Source organism: Temnothorax nylanderi, unplaced genomic scaffold (assembly GCF_030848795.1).
Source record: "Temnothorax nylanderi isolate EJ_2023f unplaced genomic scaffold, tnyl_v1.0 TNYL_tig0092_pilon, whole genome shotgun sequence".
In the NCBI taxonomy this organism is placed as follows: Eukaryota; Metazoa; Arthropoda; class Insecta; order Hymenoptera; family Formicidae; genus Temnothorax; species Temnothorax nylanderi.
In genome coordinates, this window is record NW_027249154.1 from 487,426 (window position 1) to 509,915 (window position 22,490).

A 22,490-nucleotide genomic window follows, 5' to 3' on the forward strand; every position below is an offset into this window, starting at 1 on the left:
ACACGCATGTACGCGTGCTCTTTTTACCTTTTAAATATTTTATCTGACGAAACAATATTTTCTACATTAATACCACAGAACATGGTGCACACCATGTACAGGAATAGTGTTCGTAAATATCGTGAAATATTCCACGCTACGTGCGGCTGACTGGCTTTTCAATCAATGGTTGTTTGAGTAGCCATTTCCCAGAAAGAAAATATACAGTTTTCACTAAAAAACATAAAATACTTAGTTATCGTAAATCAAAAAGAAACAAACATAAATCAACCAACATTTACACACGAAAAGGTATAGTAATTTCAAATTATAATTTATTAAGTTATAGTTAATAAACTAACTATAATTATAAATTAATTATATAAATTAATAAATTATAATTTATTATTTATTTAATCCAATACAAAGATTAAGCAAACACACACATACACACACACACAATTAATAGTGCTCTATAATCACCGGTTTGAATTAATAATATATTAAATTAAAATGTATAGGAAAAAGAAGCTGTAAATTATAAATATAAACAATATTATCATATCTTCTATTTTTAGAATGAAAATTTCAAGTTACAGAAGGCCGGACTTTAATAAAATCTCTCCTCTCATGATCTTTATATTAGAAGCTTAATTTAGCAATATCATATTTATGGGATTTTCATTCGTGATACTTTCTGCCACCGATGTGTTCTTGGCTTCTTATACGCACATTTTTCTACTGGTTACTTCCTTTGGGAAGACATGCCGTACTGAGAAGCTAGCTGGATTAGTATTAACCTCGTTGTCGTCGTCGTCAGCGGTGCTGATCGCCGCCGACAAGAACGGCAACGACACAGCTAAAATGACCACAGCAACGCTTTATATATACCTTACGCTCTCCCACCTTCCCTCTCCACCCAATTGTTCATATGCAGTCTTTTTTGGAACAGAAGTGCATCCCAGTGTTGCCACCTTTTCTTTGATAGAAATGGGACTTTTAATTAGAGGAGGGGAGATAGGTTTAACCAGAGACTGGCCATAAGGGGACCACTTTTGATTGGTCCGCCATTTTTTTTTCAAAAACAAGAAAAAGAAAGAGAAAGAGATATAAGAGAGAAAGAGAAAGCAATATGAATGTATATCGCTTTCTCTTTCTCTCTTATATCCTTCTCTCTCGCAGGATTTTGAAGAAATCGCCTGATGGCCAGTCTCTGATTATAGGGTCTCTAGGTTTAACTAAAGAAACGTTTACAAGGATGCATAGTATATTTTATCTTTTCATTAGTACGGCCTTTTATGCTAGCATTTGTTCACTTTAGTGACATGTAAAATAATACTCGCTCCACAAACGCGTTGGATGCACATGGTGCATGTTTGATTTTAAACATCAAGTTCACAAATATAAAAAAGTGGTAGTGTATTTTAGAAAATAATAGATTTTTAAAAAGTCTAAATAAACAGTTATAAAGTAGATAAAGAGCTATAAAAGTTTTGTCTGAAAATTTTTTCATATATTTCGCCGTTTTGACAATAATTTCTTAAAATCAAATTTAAGCGTTAGCTGTGCGGAATTCGAAATGAGCGCGTATAAAACGATACATGGCTTTTAGATTTATATGTATAACAACGTATTTCAGTGAGAATCAAATTGTTTCCGAACAGTTTTGGTACGTCCATTATAAATTGGAAATAATTATAAATAACTGTTTTCGAATGTAACGTATTTCAAATTGGTATTTAACGAATCAGAAATAATACTGAAATCCCATTATAGGTCGCGGCCGAATGAAGACAAATATCGCGGAAACTATCAAGAAACTTGCAAACTGTCCAGTAACGTCTTAACGGAATTCCTAGCTCCTCCGATTATCTTCTTGAGGTTGGAGTACGTCATAGTACTCTCCCAACCCTCGGTAAACCTATCATTTAACTAGCTAAAGTGGTAGACAGCCTCTAGGCATTCCCAGTTAAATCGTTTGCCATTGAATCTCGCACTGCTGACTCTCTGACGGTTAATGTCGGTTGCATCAGCCATCACAAGACTTTGCGAGATGAAAGATTGCTCGTTAGAATATCTATAGAGTTGCAATCTGAACTCACTTAAAGGGTTACCTATTTACTTCAAGGATTCTGTACTAGAGCAATTAATGGTATAAAGGTGAGTCTACAAATTGAGTGCATATTAAGTGCAAACAATCCCAGCGACTAATAAAATTTGGATATAGTTAATCAGAATTAAAAGATCGATAAAATTTGCTACGTCTTGATGTACGTATTACATCATATAAGAAACGAATTAGTTTACATTAAAACAATGCATTGAAGAACGATATCTCTTTTTACTATAGAAGATTCAATATTTACTATTATATCTTTAAATTTATTTTACATTGTACATTTTTGTTATAGAATTTATTTTCAATACCTTGTTATATATTCAATAACTGCCATTTTCTTTTGATTTTTAGTTAGATTTATCTTCTAACAAAGGTTGCTTTACTTCAGTCGATTCAGATTAGGTAGTAACGATTATGAAGAAGAAATTAATGGATCATTATCAAGAACTTATTAGGAGAATAATTGCTTATTCTCCTAATTTGATTGTCTGTTATTACTTACGGATTAAGCATGACTGGAATCTGTAGACAACATTGTTTCGAGTTTGCAGAGAGTGGAGATGGGATTACCGTAACTGTCCGAAAGTTTTCACTGGAACCGCAACTTTAGACACAGCAAGGGAGAATCTTCTGTAGCGCGATATATAGAAAATACTCTGGGGAATAAGCACTTTCCCCTACTTCACAAATTTATTGATTTATTTGGTCATACGAATTTGTTGTTTATGATAATTTTATAAGTAATATGTAAGTAAGTTTTATTTTTTATCCATATGTTCAATACGATATAAAACTATGCACCTCTTTTACGATGTATATTTTTTCTAATACATGAAATAATATTATTTAAAAAATTGTAATTCTTATGTCAACTTTAAATCTGTTTATCTATTGCCATAAATTCTAGAAACCATATATTAATTTTGTTACACATTTTAACAAAAACTGTAATATTTAATGTTTCTTAAAACGTTCTTATATATTTAATATTTCGGTTTCATATATGTATATTCGAAAGTCCAGAAGACGGGTGTCGATTCTGTATAAACATGTCAAAATTCGTATCTAGATATCGAGCTCGGCGCCCGCTTCCTACGGAATATCGCGACATATTTCGACGTTCTTACGTTTCCCTATATGGCGCTTTTGAAGATGTCCTTTTCATGTAATATCTTATGACACGGCATGAGTAAATATTGGTCTTCCATTAGTTCTACCCCAACAGCAGAAGTGTCTACTCGCTAGAGCAAGCCCATTTCCTAATTACGCGAACTTGTATATACGGGATTCTATTATGTAATTTACGACGACCGTGTGCCAGTATTCCATTGTTCAATATTCAAAAGTGCCTGTCATTCTATATGAGATGAATCATTAATTATCTTTCTCGTTGTAGCAAGTAGAACTCGTGAAACTGTTAATAATAAACCTCGTAAACACAAGATCAATACAATCTTTTTTAATTAAATATTCTTAGATATCTTTATATACAATACAAAAATATTGCTGATAATTACATTTATATATTATTAAGTATTTTTGCGTGAATAAAATTCTAATTGTTATTGCGATTTCAAAAAAAATATTATTACAAATTTAAGAAACTTTCATAACTTTTCGCGTAAGACTAGATAATAATATGTGGAATTAAAAATGATTATACATATATATATAAAAGAGAGATATATGTAGAGCGAATGATCCATTCTCCCGGATTTAACTCTCTATATTGAGATATTGCATCTCTACCAGCGCGCAAACGAGCCAAAGCCAAAGTGAGCTGTTCCTGGAATTCTAGCGGAAGGAACGAATGAGTACATTTTTGATCGCTCTTCCGTCTAGTATGATAATGTGGGAGCGTATCATTATAGAGTGCGCGAGGAGGAACTCTTTTAAGCGTGCCCGAGATAACCGGGCACGTTAATGAGATCACGGTCGGTTGAAGACTGAACGAGGATATAGTTTCCCAGGTAGAAGCGATCTCCCACGGTTATATGATTCCCGCAATCGTACACCAGCGAAGAATCCCGGTGCTGTTCTTCCGAGAAGAGATCGGAGTTCGTTAAACAAGTGCGCCCAGTCGCCCTCGTTATCACGTCGTAACGAGATGGAAAACCAGCAATCGCGCGCGCGCGCGCGCGCGGTTCCCTCTTTCAATTAATTCCTCGACATCTTATTCCCCTCTCGATACCCATCCCGAGTGCACGCTGGCCGCGAATTTCAATCGGCAATAATGGAGCTTGGATCTCATCGAGAGAGAATGCTAAAGCCGTTCTATTGTTTTAAACGGATTCACTGCGATGCCAATCTGCGAGGCTCGATTCCCCACTTGAGAGGAATTTAGAGACGAAATAAATGTAAATTTCGATTGGGATATTTTTCCATAAGTGGCTGTAGTTCGATTTTCGAAAATCGACGCTCCGGCTTCTATCACGCGTACGTCGAAAGCCATTCGCAGACATCAACAATAGAGTATGTATTTTTAGCATTGTTGGGAGTCTTGCGCGAAAAAGAATAAATAAAATTCTTATTTTTATTAGAGTCTTGTTTTCATTTCAATTTGGGGCATACAAAATAAAAGAATTATAAAAAGAATAAAAAGAAAAAATTTTAATTACCTTCAGATTTATTTTATAATTAATAGTTCATTTTCAAGAGCTTCCATTGTTGTTCCCTAGAAACTGCAAACTAGCATACGCTCGCCTTTTAGTTAATGATTTCCGCTTGTCTTTACGGATCGAAAGACAATTTCTGACCTAGCAAATACGATCGTGAGATTGACATAAATAAACTTTGCCTCAATCGAGGCAATTCTTCACCGTTCCTTGGCTTTCTGAGATTCACCGAGACCGCCGTCGCAGCCCCAGCCCGTACATTCTGCGGATTGCAGTCGAAGTTCATAGAAGTTAGCGGTAAACGACTGAAGTTACAAGCGACACTTCGTTAAGATCGATCGGAAAGTTCGGTCGTGACGCCAAGTTAACCTGTTGGTTCGCAGTTATACATCCGGGAGTCTTTCTTCACGATCGCTGGTCCTTCTCGTATTCTTATTCTCCTTTTCCACCAGTCTTGTTACCTGTAACCTCCAATTCGTCGTTGCTGTTCGCAAGTCCAATTTAAACCATGTCGACGACAGCACGGTTTTTCCATCCGGCTGTCACTTTTTCTACTTCCCCGGCAAAGAAACATAGCAAAAAGTTTCCCTACGTTTCGTGGAAGAAACTTACATCGTTTCTCATTAACTGCCTAGCAAAAAGCAGTCGTTATAGATGTTGTTTGCTTATAAACTTTGGTTTATAATATTTTTGCTATATCGAAAAGTTGTAATAAGAGTATAATTTAAAGTTAAAACAATTTCGAGTTGATAGAATTTTAGATTTGAATAAGAGCATCGAAAACATGTGCAAAATAATTTACATTTTTATGATATAATTTACAGTTTTAACATTTTATGTAAAAATGTTACAAGTGTATCACTTTTTTATGAACTAAATGCCATGCCATTTATATTTACAAAAATAATTTATTAGTCGCTGATGTCATTTAATGTAAAAAATTGCAACTAAAAGCCGTTAAATTCGTACTCATTTTAGTAGGGGAGAGTTGGATATTACCGCGCGGTTGACAATTCCGCGCCATTGTTTAACTCAATAACTATTTGTATTACGCGCCTACAATGATGTTAATATTGAGTTTGATAATTTCGCGCCCAAGGTATAATACTCATAGGTATAACGATTAACTGTGTGTTAAGAGTTACCAAGACTGTTTAGTTTACAATGTAAGGTGCTTACAGAAAAGATCGTTGCTTAAGTTTTGATTTGAATTTATAATAATCGTTATTTGTTAACGCATTCACTTATTTTTATATGTAGGTACCTACTAGACGATATTAATGCATAAATATAAAAAAAACATTTTGTTATTGTGTTCTACTTCATGTCACTGGCCAGAGTAATTTTTATAGGTACGGCTTTATTAAACTGGGCACGATTTTATCAGACCTGGTCACGATATTATCAGACCAGTTTGATAATACCGCGTTTATATGGATATATGGATAGCCAAATAAATTATTTATCTAAAACTGCACATTTTGTTTTTTTGAAACATTTCTAAGCTTAGATATACGCTTCAATTCTTAGGGGCTCGGTAATATCCAACTCTCCCCTACATATATAGCATTTAACAGTTTAGAAATAAACAGGTAACTTAACAGTCTTGATCTATTATACAGTATTTCATATAGAAAGTTCTGGCTTTAATAGAATGTATCGTTTCGAACGCGGAGCGGTAGCAAATCCTTTATACATAATGCATTTTTTTCTTACTCCACTGTTACTAATATGATTATTCCGCTACTCGTGAGACGTCTAGGGGACGGACGGGACAATAAGGGATAAGGGAGAACGGTAGCTAAGGGGAGAAAAAAATTGTCGCTCCGAGCTCGAAGTAGAGGAAGCATTTCCATGATGTCGGAGGGAGGGAAGGGGAGGGGAGGGAGGGTAGGCATGTAGTAAGAGTCGTGGCTGAGTTCCAAAGTGGGGCAGCAAATCAAGTTATCAACCACTCAGGAGGTAAGGGGCCATCAAAGAACCGTTTAATGCGATCGCGCGTAAATCAGGTCCAGGCGAGGCTGCCTGCCGTCTCCGTGTTTCGTTGAACAGTGAAATACTCTAAGACCGGGAGTGCCATCGTGCCGCTGCATCAGAGGCCATTAATTGCGGTCACGCGGTGCGCGCTTGTCCTTGAACACGGGGCGACATTAACGACCGTCCCCAGGAACGTTCTACCTATTCCTGGCCGTCGCCAATTAACGTCGCCAAAATCATCGTCGAATAAAACCGCCGCGTGATTAATTCGACTTTTCAGAAACATGCGTTTTACGAGATGATGTTTTGCAAGATGCATGACAAATGCAGGTTTTTGAGTGAAGGCTTTAAAGTTATAAAAATCAAAATAATTAAATTTATTATTGGGGGTAATCAGCCACAATTCTGGAGGAAACTGTATCGTTTATTTTATATCGTCATATTTTATTACCATAATGAGAAAGAACACTAGAGATAACAAATGAACAACATTAAATGAAGTCGACATGCAATCATTGCTTAAGCTGTTGATATTGTAAACCTATTTAAATAATTACACAACTCTTGGCTTAATTTTTTTGCTATTAACATCTATTGTCAGTATTTAATCTGTCTTTCAAGACACATTTCTCAGTAAAACTCCGCAAAGCGGGGTTTAAAATTGAGGATTTAAATGTAGATAGCGAATAGCGATTAAGATAGGTAAAGCCCGGTGTTAAGCGGAGTTAAACTTTAAACGAAGTTCCTGGAATTCACGGTAGCTAAATTTAATCCGCGGTTAAGTCAAAAGTCTTCGAGCATAAGGAATCCTACGTACAAATAATGGTTTTACGGATAAACTACTCGGATCTTTCTGATAAATTGTAACAAATCTGATAAATTTTATAAGAGGTGTGCACATACATATATACAATTTTTTACGCTAAAAATATACACTTGATATTTCCCGCCAAGGTTCTCGCGGATAAAACAAGCCTTCGATACACTCAAGCAATGAAATTGTTAAAGGAGTACACATCACAGCTTATGTAAACTTTCGATCTTTCGATAGCGGCCAGAAGCACAAGAGAAACCATCTAGAATAATCTTGGTGGAAAAAGCAATTAAACTAAAGTTTGTCCCAACTACGAATCCATCGTGCCGATAGACGCGTTTCACCTTGGTTCGTATCTATCGGGGATCGTTGGCAAACAGAGAGAACGGGATTTGCTCTAGCTGCGGGCTAGTTAGTTTCTTCTCGAAAACCGATCATTCCCTCGTTCCTCATCCAACCCTCTGGACACCACCGTACCGTTTGGCCATTGTACTTGCTGACCGATCAACGTGACGTGTCGCCTCGCGCTTCGACCTCTATGAATCATTGCGAGAACGGATATCACGCAGGAACGCGAACGTGCGTTAGCGTACAGTCATGTGTGTGTGTGTGTGTGTGTGTGTGTGTGTGTGTGTGTGTGTGTGTGTGTGTGTGTGTGTGTGTGTGTGTGTGTGTGTGTGTGTGTGTGTGTGTGTGTGTGCGTGTGTGTGTGTGTGTGTTTATGTGTATGTGTATGTGTGATCGCGGTGGATGAACGGTGTTCAACCGCGCGTTGGTCCGTGTTCAACCACGATCTGGTTCGAAATCATCGATAGTTGTGATAGTAAACCGCATCATCGAGATAAGGTGTATCTCCCGTGAAATACCGGGAATAACGTGATTGTGGAAATAAATAATCGCAATTTTATAAATAGGACTAATGAGAATTGTCGTGTCTAACGACTCTCTTGTCAGTATTGTCTCGACGTGAATGTAGGTAATTATTGCATTTCACAATTATTACATGAACTACATTTCTAACTAAAATGATATCGAAGAATTTTGCAACAATCCATTGCTCATCAAGAGCTCAGCTATTTCTTGGATATTAATTGATTAAGATCTGCTACTTTTTACATGCATGTAAAATATTTCCAAATTAGCACAATGGAAAATTATGTATAAAACTCGCGACGTTATTTATTTTGTTAGAAAATTATAAAAAGGAATGGCCTATAACATAAAATAACACTTAAAAAGTCATTTTAAGAAAAGAATAGAAAGAAATTGCTACTACTTCGCAAAGATATTGTAAATTATTATTTCTTTTGTCAGACTCAATTAACTGAAATGCACTCTTAAGAGAACCTTCTTAAAGAGAATGATTTTAGAGGCACAAGACACTCCATTTTTTTAGATTTGTATATTTAACTTTAATATTCGTTCTATCTTCTTGTTTTTCTTTCCTATATTAATTTTATTTAGCATTTAATATACATAGATAGAAACTTTTTAAATGTCTAATATGCAAAACTAGAAAAACGGGCAAAAAATGTGAATTATTAATTGAATTCTTTTTTGTAACTTTATTTTAGTACTGTACAAAAAGTAATATATGTATATATTTGTATAAAGCTTCCGAGCGCAGTAACAATGCTCGTGTGAGTTATTGATTGACTGAGAATACTAAACTAAGTCGTGTGTATGAGTTGTGTGAATATTTCATACCTTGTAAATTATGAAATAACAGAGAATGCAATATTTCTCATAAATTTTGAGGAGCTTCATCATTTTATGAAAGCTTACAAAGCTTTGGTATTAGTTTTATCTCGTAAACTATAAAAGCAAATCCATCTATATTTTTTTTCACAATTTAATTTTTCGTGGTAAAAAAAAATTTCGTATTAACGATTTATAACCCCATGTGAATAGATCGAGTACCCTCTACATTGCACTTTTCAACAAAAAAAAATCGATATGCGTGACAATATCATACGTAAAAAAATTTATATTTAAATTTCAATTTCTCATATAATTCATCAAAGGTTATAAAAAAATTAACGTGAAAAATCTGCTCTTTCTAATCTTTTCAGATATATAACGACGGCATTTTTTTTATTTCACTTCCATATAATTAAAAAAATTTTCAATTTAATTTAAGACTTAATTTGATATAAAGCTTTAGAGATATCGAGAAACAATTTTTTGTCTAACCAAATTGTTATTATAAAAAGAAACTAGTTCTAAATTAAAAATTGATTCCAAAAATAAAATTATATAAAGCACGTATATTAAATTTGAGATATTTCGTTCCTAGACGTTGTTATTTGGTTGAAACGGTTGTTTTATTCCCATTTAATACAGCATCGATGAGGATTGCGTCAGATTAGTCGTCTACGACATTAGTTCTGTCTCATAAAATCCGAATATATGATGCATCCAGCATTCCTTTTTTCTCTCGCCTTTCGCTGCTCACCCCTAAACCTTCCATTGGCGAAAAATCCGCGTGCATTATCTCACACAGCAGCATACTGGCAATAAACATCCAGTCCAGACGAGGAAACGTGGTATGGGGATGCACCATTTTCCAGGAGTTTCTGGAACAGAGCGGTTAAGCTCGTGCAACTTCCGGCAACCATGCCGAGACTCACCCTTATTCGACGAAGCTCTATGGAAAATTCGATAGCCTCCCGAAGGGAGACTACCACTAGGCGTCGATCGTTACTACGAGGACCACGTACCCTAGCTACCGCTAGGAAAAAAAGGAACGTTCGAAGAGAGCCACTCTCTATTTTTTTTACGATACTGTATTTTATTTTAAACCTAAAACTATTTATTTGCTTTATTGCGTGCCTTACAGAGAGAGAATCGCCACGGCGCGGGCGCGGCAGCGATATTCGCCTCTGCGATGCTTTGGTTGGATTTTTTTTATAAACAAATAGCTATTAAATTCTATTGAAATATTTTAATTTGTTTATTTAACTGAATTTAAAAAAGAGGAATGTTCGTAATATCGGAACTATTAGATTCGCATTGGTAGGTTTGAAATAGTTCTCTTTAATTACTTTCATTAGTGATCTTTATATTTTTGCTCAATTTATATTAGCTACTCTTATCATGCATTTCTATATCGTTCACGTAAAATCGTACCACCAATATCATCTAATTACACAAATTGCAGGAAAAATTATGCTCGCCGCAATTACATGCTTTTTTTTAACGACGCACGTGAAACCAATGCAATCGCCTTGCGATATTTCCCCGGGTCGATGCTATCCAATTTTCTTGGCATTAATTGCGGTGCGCACATTGCAAGGTCGTCCTTTGGCATTCCGAGGGTTACCCGTTAAGACGCCACGGAAAATTCGATGGCTTCACCAAAGAGAGAAAGAGAAGGAGGAAAGTGCCGCTCATTATCAAGAGAAACCCACAGTCACGACAGTCACGGTAAAATGGTAATTCGGTGGTGGAGATAAACTGCGGCTCTCGAGATCTTATATGAGCACAAAGATACGCACCCACACACAAATTGAAACACTCGGCGCAGATACGCTATAGCACCTAACTGCGGCAGCGTGAAGTGGATATGTGTGTTACGGCTGTGGCGTCAGGCTTTCACCGGCGGGACTGAGGGGCTTCTTCCGTGACAGAAATTGTTCCGTCTTCGCGGAAACGCTCGAATCACTGGAGTGACTTCACGATATGAGACTTCGCGCTGTGCCGCGCCGACGGGTGAGCTCGGACCAGATATTATCAAGCGAAATGAAATTCAGCGGGTTACGGCTTATGTCGACGTAACGATGTCCCAGCCCGACGACGTAATGGCGGAAACAGGAGGGATGAACTATCGAGCGTTGTGTTGTAAAAAAAATTTCTTGCTGCGTATCGTCGAATGGTCGTTTAATCTTGTTATCATCGATGTTCTGATCGCTTGGCGTTTTCATTGTTTTTCTAAAAAAAAGAGAGAAGAAACAATGAAAATAATCTAAGAGAGTGAATTTAAGATAATAAGAAAACCTCACAGAGCATAATATTGCTTGTTTCTCGAGAAAATAGCGTCCAATCAAATGCACACTAGAAAGAAAATGTGAAAGATTTGAGGTGCTTTGTGATACTCTGGAACACTCTATGTTACTGAAACGGGCAGGAAAACTTTATTTTATATCTATATAGACTGGATAAATAAAATTTAATATATATAGAGACACACCGCATTATTAAGACTTTTTTAATTAATATTGAAAGGCGAATACATACCGCTATATATTATTCAGTCTTCGCAACACACCAAAACCATAATTCCATCATTTTCTTCATGATAAATAAACATTACAGTCAAGGCACATTTTCTTGCAATAGTAAACACGATCTCGGGGTAAGTTTATCGAATTTTTTGCTCCGAGAGTTCTGCTCACGGTCTATACATCTCCGTTTTTCTCTTCGTTCTCGCTGGTTTCGAGTGCACGTCCTTGCCAAAGGAAGTCCAGGGGAAGGACCTATCGAGTCGTCATTCGAATGCAGCGCGCGTAAGCGAGAACATCCGGTTGCAAAGACGTGCGGCGATTTTTGCGGCATCCGTAATCGACGCTATATTTCCATCACGACCTCAACATAGCGATTTTTCTCCACAAAATCGCGTTTTACACGGGAAAGTGGAATTATTATTATTACGCGCTCGTTCTTGGCGAATAGTCATGCGATGCGTGGGCTTTTCAGAGGAGCTGGCCAAATTTTCATTCATAGGAAAAGTTTGATGCTGTAATTACGCGTTCTTCAATGGTACAATGAAAAAGAACAGTTATCAGGCGAATGCCAATTCTGCATTCTATTCTAACATGCTTCTAAACATTTCTAAGGTTTTCTTTAAGCTTGCATTAAGAAATTAACAAACATTTATCTGCTCTGAAATATACATTTATACATTTTTAACATTTTATTATTCTTTTTCCTTATCATGTAGCTATAATTTTACAAAAATATTCGTCCTTGTTAAATATATTCATGAAATGAATTGTACATATTTTGATCTAATAATGATTCAATTACATAATTCGTATAATGAGCTATTTATTCTGATGACGCATCTGATAAATTTGGTGCAACATTTTTTCCGAGAATTCTTTAAATATATGCAATTCTACTGAAAATTGTTTGGCAAAGTCAAACATACTTGTGCAAACCAATTTCTAAATTAGATTTTCGAGCGAATTGAATCATTATCAAGCGACATGCTGAAATCGTTTTCGCAGTTCAACAAATGATATTTTTGTGTCATTAAAGATATTATACCTTATTTTATTTAAATGCGGTAAAAGAACTCTGTAACCGTATACGCCGTTCTTGACGTCTAGAATAGACGGACTATTTTTGGGATCGCATTGAGAACTATTTATATCCAAGGGTAAATATATCGGCAATCGTTACGGTTGAGAGTCAACGTTTCCTTCATCATACTGGTGAGTTGCTTGCGGCACAATTAAATCATCAAAAAATCAGACAAAGTTTGTGATTCAAAAAACAATGTCCGATTGCAAAAGATTTTATTCGTAAATATGTATTTTTGTCATAATAAGAATATTAATAATTATAGGTATAAACAGAATTATATAGTTCGACTTGAAGGAAAAAATTTGTCACTTCTGCACATACGCGTGAACGCAATAAACTTTCAGCAATCGTGGTTTCAATAACGTGTAGACACGTATAAGGGCATGTTACTTGGATAATAGGATGATTCTGTGGTTGCCCAGGGTGATGTCTAAATGCGCATAGTCAAATGAGCTGGTGGTCCATATATACATACTGACGACACACACGATTGTGCCGACAAACACACGAATGTGCAACGGGAAACCGGGGTATCTAACTAGAGCCGGAAGATAGAGCGTATCCTAACGATCGGTCTCGCCTGAATAATTCTCGGATAAGTTTCGTACGTGCAGGGAAAGTGAAGCCGCATTTGCATCCCTACAGCCTCATTATAGATCGCATCGCGTAGGTAGGATTTTAACGGAAATAACGGCGACACGTTTCGTCCCCCCCCCCCCGCGATTTTCTGAATACTATGTCTTGTTGCCGTGGCGCATACGCCGCCGGTGATAACTGGTAAAACTATTATTTGTTAAACTATTATTTAATAAATAATAAAAAAATGCATATAAATTAAGAAAGAAACTATTTCAAAAAATAATCAGCGATATACTTGTTTAACGCGATAAATTATTTTGTGTCTCTTCCAAAGACTCTGTTTATTTATCGCTACAGTGTTCCAGAAACTGTGTTACTGACGTTCCTTTTGATGCAAGTATTATATTACACGAAAAAAATGCTTTGTAAGCGCTACCACGGTAGCGCAAACGTGGTGACCAACAAGAAAACAATGTAGCTTCGTGTCACAGTTCCTGAGGAACAATTTGGCCCCGAGCCAGACTCTGACTTCCGGAGCTAACGACATTGGAATATTTGTCGAGTAATCCGTCTGATCATAAAAGACGTTCGCGTTGCGAATTTTGTAGGAGCAGAGATAAAAATACATTCCACGTACTACCGTACTATTTATGTTTTTGAAGAAGAGCTAAAGAACCAGTATAATTGAAACGTTATAACTCTAATCATTACGCATAATAATATTATGAATCACGTAGGATAATGTGATACGTGAGCATAGGTATGTTCGCGCGGTGTTACAGATATCAGATTGCATAAATTATTGACTCATTGAGTTGCGAAATATCGCGGGATCCATATATTAATCGCGGTTATTGGTTAACCGAAATCGTAGTTAAAGTATTATATATATTTATCATTACAGTAATTATCATTTTAAATTAGTCAGCAAAATGGATTTGCTTGCTCCCGCTGCGCAATTTCAAACATCATCGTACGCGTCAAACATTTTAAAATTACAGAGCTATGTTATTCCGAGTATACTGCATACATTCATGTAATTTTATTATTGGTCCATCAAAATTAAAACTATTTTTTTCTGTCAACCAACTTTTTCACTTTATCGCTAATTTATTACCAGTAATTATTGATTGACTAAGATCAATGACTAATAATGACTAGTAAAAACATTATTTCCTTTAATTTGCTTATAATAAAAGGTAGCGATTTTAATTTCTATCAATGTAAATAATATCGCTACCTTTCATATATTATAAGTAATATATATACATATATATATATATATATATATATATATATGGCTCAGAAGCTTAACAAGCATTTGTGTAAAAGGAGCGCCCCACTAAACAATGCTGTCCAACGAGGGAGTAAAGTTTACATTCGCTAGTCTAAATATTCGGCATATCTTGCATCTCTCGCGCTCTCTATCATCACGCTAGACATTTCATAAGATTTGTCTTCTCTCTCCTCTCGTATCCCTCTTTATGGTGCACTCGCTAACGGCACCCGTCTGGCTTCTCTCATTTCAGCTGACAAAGGTATGTTACTGAAGCTTGACTTTCGGGACGAGTTCAAGCTCGAAGACAGCCCGGATTGCGGTTTCGATTACCTCGAGGTACGTGACGGTCAGTACGGTTACTCTAATCTCCTCGGCAAGTTCTGCGGCACGAATTTTCCCCCCGAGATCACGTCGAAGACGCGATACCTCTGGCTGCAATTCCATAGCGACGAGAATATCGAGGGCAAGGGATTCAAGGCTGTGTGGAGCACGATACCGAGGCCGACCTATCGTAAGTCTCCAACTTACAAAATCTTTTATTGCGCAGGATCTCTCTTTCTAAACTTTTCAATGTTTCTTTCTAAACTCTAATTTCGCTTGAAATGTAATATTGGGCGCAAACTAATAATTTCTAAATCTTTGAATAAAGCATGAACAAACAAACAAGTAATAAAATGTCGCGGCATTGTTAAAAAAAAAGCTATTTTAATAAATGTCCAATTTATTTTACGTTTATCTGTAGCATTTAAAAAAAATCAACACTATTTTTCAAGGAAAATTGATTATTCACACAATTTTCTGGAATCTCAATTTTTATGGTACTATCCCAGCTTTCTTCCTCTGCATGTGTCAGAAATTTGTCTTGTGGGTTCTCTCTAACTCTGATATACTACTGGCCGAATCTTCTCCTTAATGTAAGATATATCCTTTAGACGCGTAACCATGGATTAGTTAAAGCGATCAATAACAAACACGACATCTCGCCCTAGCTCTTCCGCTTCTCACGCTTGTTCGCATGATTCTCACGTACGGAGAGAGAGAACTTGTTGCTGAAATAATTGGGGCTCGACACAATGACAATGGAAACTAATTTGTTGTCTGTTAATCTAATGATTCATAATGATTTAATCGACACGGTATCAAAGCATAACTGAATCCTCTTATCCATGCAGACTACATCGTGTTCATGCATGATAAGCGTAAAAGTAAGAGTCTAGAAATAATGAGGAAAAAAATGACTTAAAAAAAACTGAAGAACAATACTTAATAGCACATGTAAAGAAAAGGACAGTACGAGACAAAAAGATGTCATTTTCAAGTTAATATGTACTATTGTTACAGCTATAGCTGTTTTTAATTAAATTCTTTTAATTAACTAAACTACGTACTGAGCAAATGTAATTTCTCTCCGTGTTATAACAAGACGTGCTAAACTTAAAGAAAATGGAGATAACGTGACGAGCATAATTAGTAATTCATATCTCCGATCGCGAATAATCGACGATCTTCACTGTATATCCTTGTTCGGAAAATTACGAGACACGAGAGAAATAGATGGCCCACGGCAGCGAACGCCGTGCAACCGCAACCGAGGTCAAAATTAATTCATAGTCAACTGGTAGGAGGACGAAGGAAGGACTATGAATACTCGGTCGGAGCACGACCACGGTGACTCTGGCTTTAACCTTAGATCGATGTATAAAGCGGAGGGTAGAAACGGTTGCGATCAATGAGATCAAACATTGAAATTTTTATCTCGCCGCGTGGTTGATTAACTCATTCGTTGAAGTTTTAATATTAATGTCTAATATTGAATTATCTAGTATTGTGTTCGTACAATATTGTCAGGATGTGTTCTTGTTAATAAATGTTCGATTTTTAATTAAGGAAAAATTAATGAAATACATAGTCAAAAATGCTTTATTTCCTATGTTTTATGTATTTCTAGATGCTATTAGAAAAGGAGAAAGTGATGAATGATTTAAACCATAAGAATGTATTTTCTCATAAAATCAGATATATTGTGTAACATTTATTTCGCATTCGCGCTAAATGAATGATGTATCAACGATATAACGTTTTATATATTTTCACATTGGTTTTAATGTACAATGATTTTTAGACAGTTTATTGACTGATTTTTTAGTTCCTCATTCTTATTCTTATAATTATATTATCTCTTTCCTCTCCCCCGTTTATTTATATGTATATATCCATCAGAAAATTATTATTTGTCTGCCAGAATCTCCAAAATTTTAGCTTCTTAACAGATTTAGTTTTGTATTATTACAATTTTCTGTGCGGAGATATTATCAGTTATGCCTAATCATAATCACACAGAAGGGATTAAGGCGTCGTACCATAACTGTTCGTATCTACTAGTCGGGCATGCGCGCGATTCATATCACTTATAAACCGGCGCGTAGTAAAAGCATATTATACGCGTAGACTAGTATAATTTTTATTCTTTATTTATGAATGAGAAACTGTTTAAACATCTTAAGTCGACATAAAAACATGAAATAAAAATGGACTTTTTACGCTTTTACGTTTATCTTGTACACGAGAATATTGTTTTCCATATAATCCATAAAAATATAAAGTATTTCAAAGTATTAAAATATATGGAATATTATGAAAGTCATATATTAATAAGATAATTTTCATTACATCGTAGTAAGCTTTTAAATTTTGCACTCGCTTATTTAATTAATAATATTAAACAAATCCTTATTGTTGAATTTGAATATTATAATACTAGTAAAACGATAGAGACAAATGCAAGTTTTAAATATATGAGCGTTGATATGCGAGCCTAGGGAAAGTATAGAACTGTAATAGGTGTGATTCACAGCGGGCGTATTACCGGAACCAGAACCGTGCATATTTAACGTGACGGGTACGCAGGTGATAATTCACAGCAACGACGTCGTAGACAGAAAGGCTCAGGCCGAGAAAGAGGGGTTTCCGTTGGATTGCATGTGGATCATTCAAGTGAAGGTGGGATGGAAGGTAAAAGCATTTCTTTTTCTATATATTATATATCACTGAATTACCGACATATATCATATCATTGTCGAAAATTTATTGTAATATCAATGAGTTAGAACATATGAAACGTGTCTCCTAATATTTCTTTACCGTCATATAACGTCATATAACGATCCTTATTTGATCCAAGTGCTACTTTACATACGTTCAATCGATACGAATGTTTGTTATTGGACTGCAGCAACGTGATTTCAAACGCCGTTTTCGTTCAAAGTAACACGTTTCTGAATGATTTACAATAGCTCTTTGCCGTCGTAGCGCGGAAATAACGGAGTGGTTTTATGCAAATACTTTGTCTGCGATATACACATCCGTTACAAAATTTACATAGCGGCTGATAACGGCATCTGCTTCAACATAGAAGAATCTTTTAGTTTCCGAAACTTTATTATTAAAATTGTTAATGAAGCTAATATATCTTCCAAACTATGTATAAAGTTGTTCATTTTTCTCGAATACGGAATAAATCCGAGGTGGCAAAGAGCTTACGTATCATACGCGTAATTCTTACAAGCCATGATGTTCTCAAAAAGTTTCAGCAATGTCGCAATCAAGCTATATTATTACGTTCAAGTATTCTATACACATAATTACTTCTCACACTCTGCGCGTGACTGCATAGTTTTAATATAGATAATAAACTCTACGCGATGGCAAATCAATATATCGCTTAATTGTGTCTCAGAAATCTTTTGAACTGTCAGTCCACGAGTTCAGATGCCCAAGGGTGGCGAGCCGATGCCATGCAATGTGTGCGCATTTAGGAAAATAAAAACATGTGCAATTTTCAGATCCAGCTGGTTCTAGACCATTTCAGTCTGCAGCATCCGAACGAATGCGAGGCCAACTTTGTAGAGATATTTGAAGACCAAACGGACATACCTTCAAGAAAAAACCAATTCTGTGGCAGTATCGCCGATACCGTCGTTGTTTCGACCAATATCGCCCATTTGAGGTTCTATGTAGAGCCGAAGGCTATCAACAGCAGTTTCGAGGCGGTGATGACCGCCGTCAGAGAAAAGAATACCGCGAGCGGTGAGAAAGGTGAGTTTGGACGAATATAATAATAAATATATTTCCAGCCAAGTGCGTTCTTGGAATGATAAACTTAAAACAAACCGTAAATAGAAAAATGTCATTAAAGCTATCATTAAAGCTCGGCGTTAACGTCGTCATAAAATGCACATAACGGATTAAGGTGCTATTCAAAATTTATTATTGGATAGTAAAGAGTATAGATATACGGTTAAAACTCGAAATTATGACAAAAAAGCACAATAATCGATTCATGATGTTACGTATCTAACACATCTATACCGCGCACTTTTATAACTATCACAAACAGTGTTATTTGATAGATTGTGTTAATATATATATATGTAACATTTTACATGCATCATTTAATTCAGCACAAGATAATTTTACAAGAAAGATTGGTGTGTGCAGGTAAAATTTAAATTTTAAATAATAAATCGCGACAAAATGAGCTGTATATCATCTATGAGTAATATATGAATAAAAATTAGGTTTAATAAAGTTAATAAAATATAGATTTACATTATGCTTTATAATTATTCATTACTATAAAAGATAATATCCTCTAACTAATTGCCAATTAACTGGTCTCATAGAAAATCATTGGTATGCATAAATAATTTTATAATAATACAATATTATAAATTAATGAGCAGCTAATTAATTGTTTCAACAGTAGTTATTAGTTATATACAAAAAAAATAAAATATGTTATAAAGTAAATATTTAAATATTTTTTATATAATAAGAGGATACAAGTTATAAAAAACAAATTTTATTGGAATAAAAAAGATAAATATTTTTATTAATAAAAAAAACAAAATTTGTTTTCTAGGAAAAAAAATCGATTCTAAAATTTTCCAATAATCCCGAAATTAAGGTCACTGTTCTTGAAACACGTTCTACATTGACCAATATTTCTGACAGTTTTTAACAGTGAGATAGCATAACGTCAATTTGCTTTTGGTAGTTCAAACTACGCAAACGCGGTATTGTTGCGGTTACGATAACATGGAAATTTTCCACATAGCACTCCAGAAATATCTGCTACAAAATTTCACAAAATTTTTTTCTCATATATGTATCCAACTCATATACTGTATGGATTTTTATTTTACTATCTTCCGAATTGAACGGTCAACAGCGCAGTTGTCGCGCCAACTTCTGTTTCGAGTTAACAAGCCGCACTGTTAATTCCCACAGATGACATACTCGCTTAATAATATTTTATATATAGCTCTGTTTTTGTTGTTGTGTCAATAATAATTGGCAATAAGCTATCCATTTTTAAAACAGTACAAATAAAATTTTAAAACACGATACGAAGATACGAAGATATATAAGATATGAATTAAAATCGATACGTTTTACGTATTTTAATAACATTTTTTTAAATTTTAACTTACCCCTTTAAAATAAGTTGTCGCTTTTAAAAAATGGTATAAAGTGCTTTATGCGCCAGTCGACAAATTTCTAAAAGGGTGAGGCAAATTGGATTATTACAAGACAAAGGCTTACATTTTCGCATTTTAGTCTATAATTATATGTATGCCTCATTCAATAAGCATCTTACGCTTAGCGAGAAGTTGGGGATAATCGTTGGGTAAAGGAATCAAATTTCAAATTAATAGCAGCGCACTTGTCTGAATGTTAAATGAGGTGGCCCGCAGAATCGCAGTTACGTGTGCGGAATTCACACAGGTTCTAGTATGGCATGAGAAGAATTTCCGGCTTTCCACACCTGCCGCCAACGCGGAACTAATATCTTGCTCGCAACTACGCTCCAACACATCGCTGTCGAAGGCTAAGACCTTAGGCTACAATTTTCTCATGCGAATTAAAAGTCGACTATCACGGTTATTTCACGGAAGGACGTCTCGGTAGAAGTATTTAAGCTCGTTATAAATTTACTGAGAATTTTACATATCTCACGCATATTAATGTTATACATTATATATACGTGATGGCAACTCTACGATTATTGTATTATATATATATAGTGAAAATTTTAAATATAATTAAATTAAACAAATTTAGATTAATTAAACTAAAATTATTTTAGATATAATTAAAATTTGATGTTTAACGCGCGCGCGGATATAATTAATCGAACAATAAATCTATATAAATAAAAAAGAATATTGGGAACTTGATACATTCTATACTTCTGTACAATCAATACTTTTTCAATATTCAATAATAATCGATATTCGCGATGTTTCTTTTTTTGTTTTGCAGCCTGCAAGGAAGACGAGTATGATTGCGAGGACACGACGTGCATCGCTGCGGAATTGGAGTGCAACGACAAGATTAATTGCCGCTTCAAGTGGGATGAAGACGAAACGAAGTGCAACGTGAGTTTTAAAGCTTTGTCAAATTCAATACACCCGTTCAATGACCTAACGAAGCGCTGTCCAATTTCCGGATCTCGACCATTTCCGGCGCGTCCACCCCGGGTCGCATCCTGCGATGCATACTGTTCGCATGCCCTTCTCTCTTCTCCACAGATTTTTCACCTTCTCGTAAAATGTAAACTGCGGAAGTTAAATCGCACGAAACCGCGCAGGCTCGCAAAGTGTGATTAAATGAGATTAATTTAGACTGCGAGTTATAGAGGTAACTTATGGTATTTCTCACATCTCAAATTAAGAGTTACAAAGTCCCGAAAATATTAACATAAATAATATTAACTACCCGAAAATAACATTAACTATACCAAGGATAAATTTTACGGCGGAGAAGCTGTGTTTCAAGTGTTAATATTATTACTGTTGGGAATGTAGCTGAAAGAATTTAAGTACGTAATCACGATGTTGGGGGTTATTTGCACTTTCAAATAACGTTTCCACTTGCCACGACCTGGTAACATCTTTTGTTAGTTCGCTAAAACTATTCGCGTATATTCTCGTTTTGTACCGCGAAGGTGTACCCAATATTACAGTGCAGCAAGAACGGATACGTCGCGTCGTCTTAATTGCCCTCCGAGCTTCCACTTTACTTACTCCTGATCTCCTAGGTTAATTAATTTATTCGAGAGAAGTTTTATGGCCCCCTCTAGTTTAACTGGCTTGGCGAACAAGACATCTCAGAACTCGTAATCTGGCGCGGCAATTTGCTTCTTCTAATTGAGAGCAAAATCAGTTTTATAGGCCGCTTTTCGCATGGTTCTATTCTCTCCTTGCTTCCTGAACGACTTTTACATTGTATTATTATTAAATGCTACTGCCATTGTATTTTCATTTCGGCACTATTAATTGCTATTTGTTAAGTCATTAAAATATCTGATTTAAAAGAAATAATGTTATTAACAATTAATCCGATATTATAATTACATTAATACAGCGTTTCTAAAATTACCATTTTGACTTGCATTTGATGTGAAAAGGGAGCTTTTTAAAGCACCGTAACTTGATTCTCGAGAGAGCCTATGAAGAGATATTGTGGAAGGCACGATTACCTTCAAATGGCAGTCTCTTTTAGAACACGGTGAGCAGTTCATGATCTAACGATAAACGTTAAGAGTACTTGGTCTCGAGAACTTTGTAGTCTTTTAGTTGGGATTATCTACGGCTTTCGAAAAGCTCATTTCACATCGCTTGGGGTTTCAGGATATGAAACCTTGTAGCGAGGCGTTGATGAGACGTAATCATTCTACGATCTTTTATACTTCGTATCTCCGTTCTAATTCAAAGAGAAAAAGCGGTAAAATGATGTTCGACACTCGTGACATATCGA

General features: G+C 35.5%; 1 protein-coding gene across 4 annotated transcripts in view; it reads left to right on the plus strand.

Annotated features, from left to right (window-relative positions):
* Neto (Neuropilin and tolloid-like) overlaps positions 1-22,490 on the plus strand; it is a 115,219-nt gene that overhangs the window by 75,329 nt on the left and 17,400 nt on the right. For all 4 annotated transcript variants that reach the window (XM_071710852.1, XM_071710851.1, XM_071710850.1 and 1 more), the window contains exons 5-8: positions 14,920-15,180; positions 17,524-17,681; positions 18,512-18,764; positions 20,994-21,109. In XM_071710852.1, coding sequence (XP_071566953.1) covers positions 14,920-15,180; positions 17,524-17,681; positions 18,512-18,764; positions 20,994-21,109 — 788 coding nt within the window. The remainder of the gene's footprint in view (positions 1-14,919; positions 15,181-17,523; positions 17,682-18,511; positions 18,765-20,993; positions 21,110-22,490) is intronic.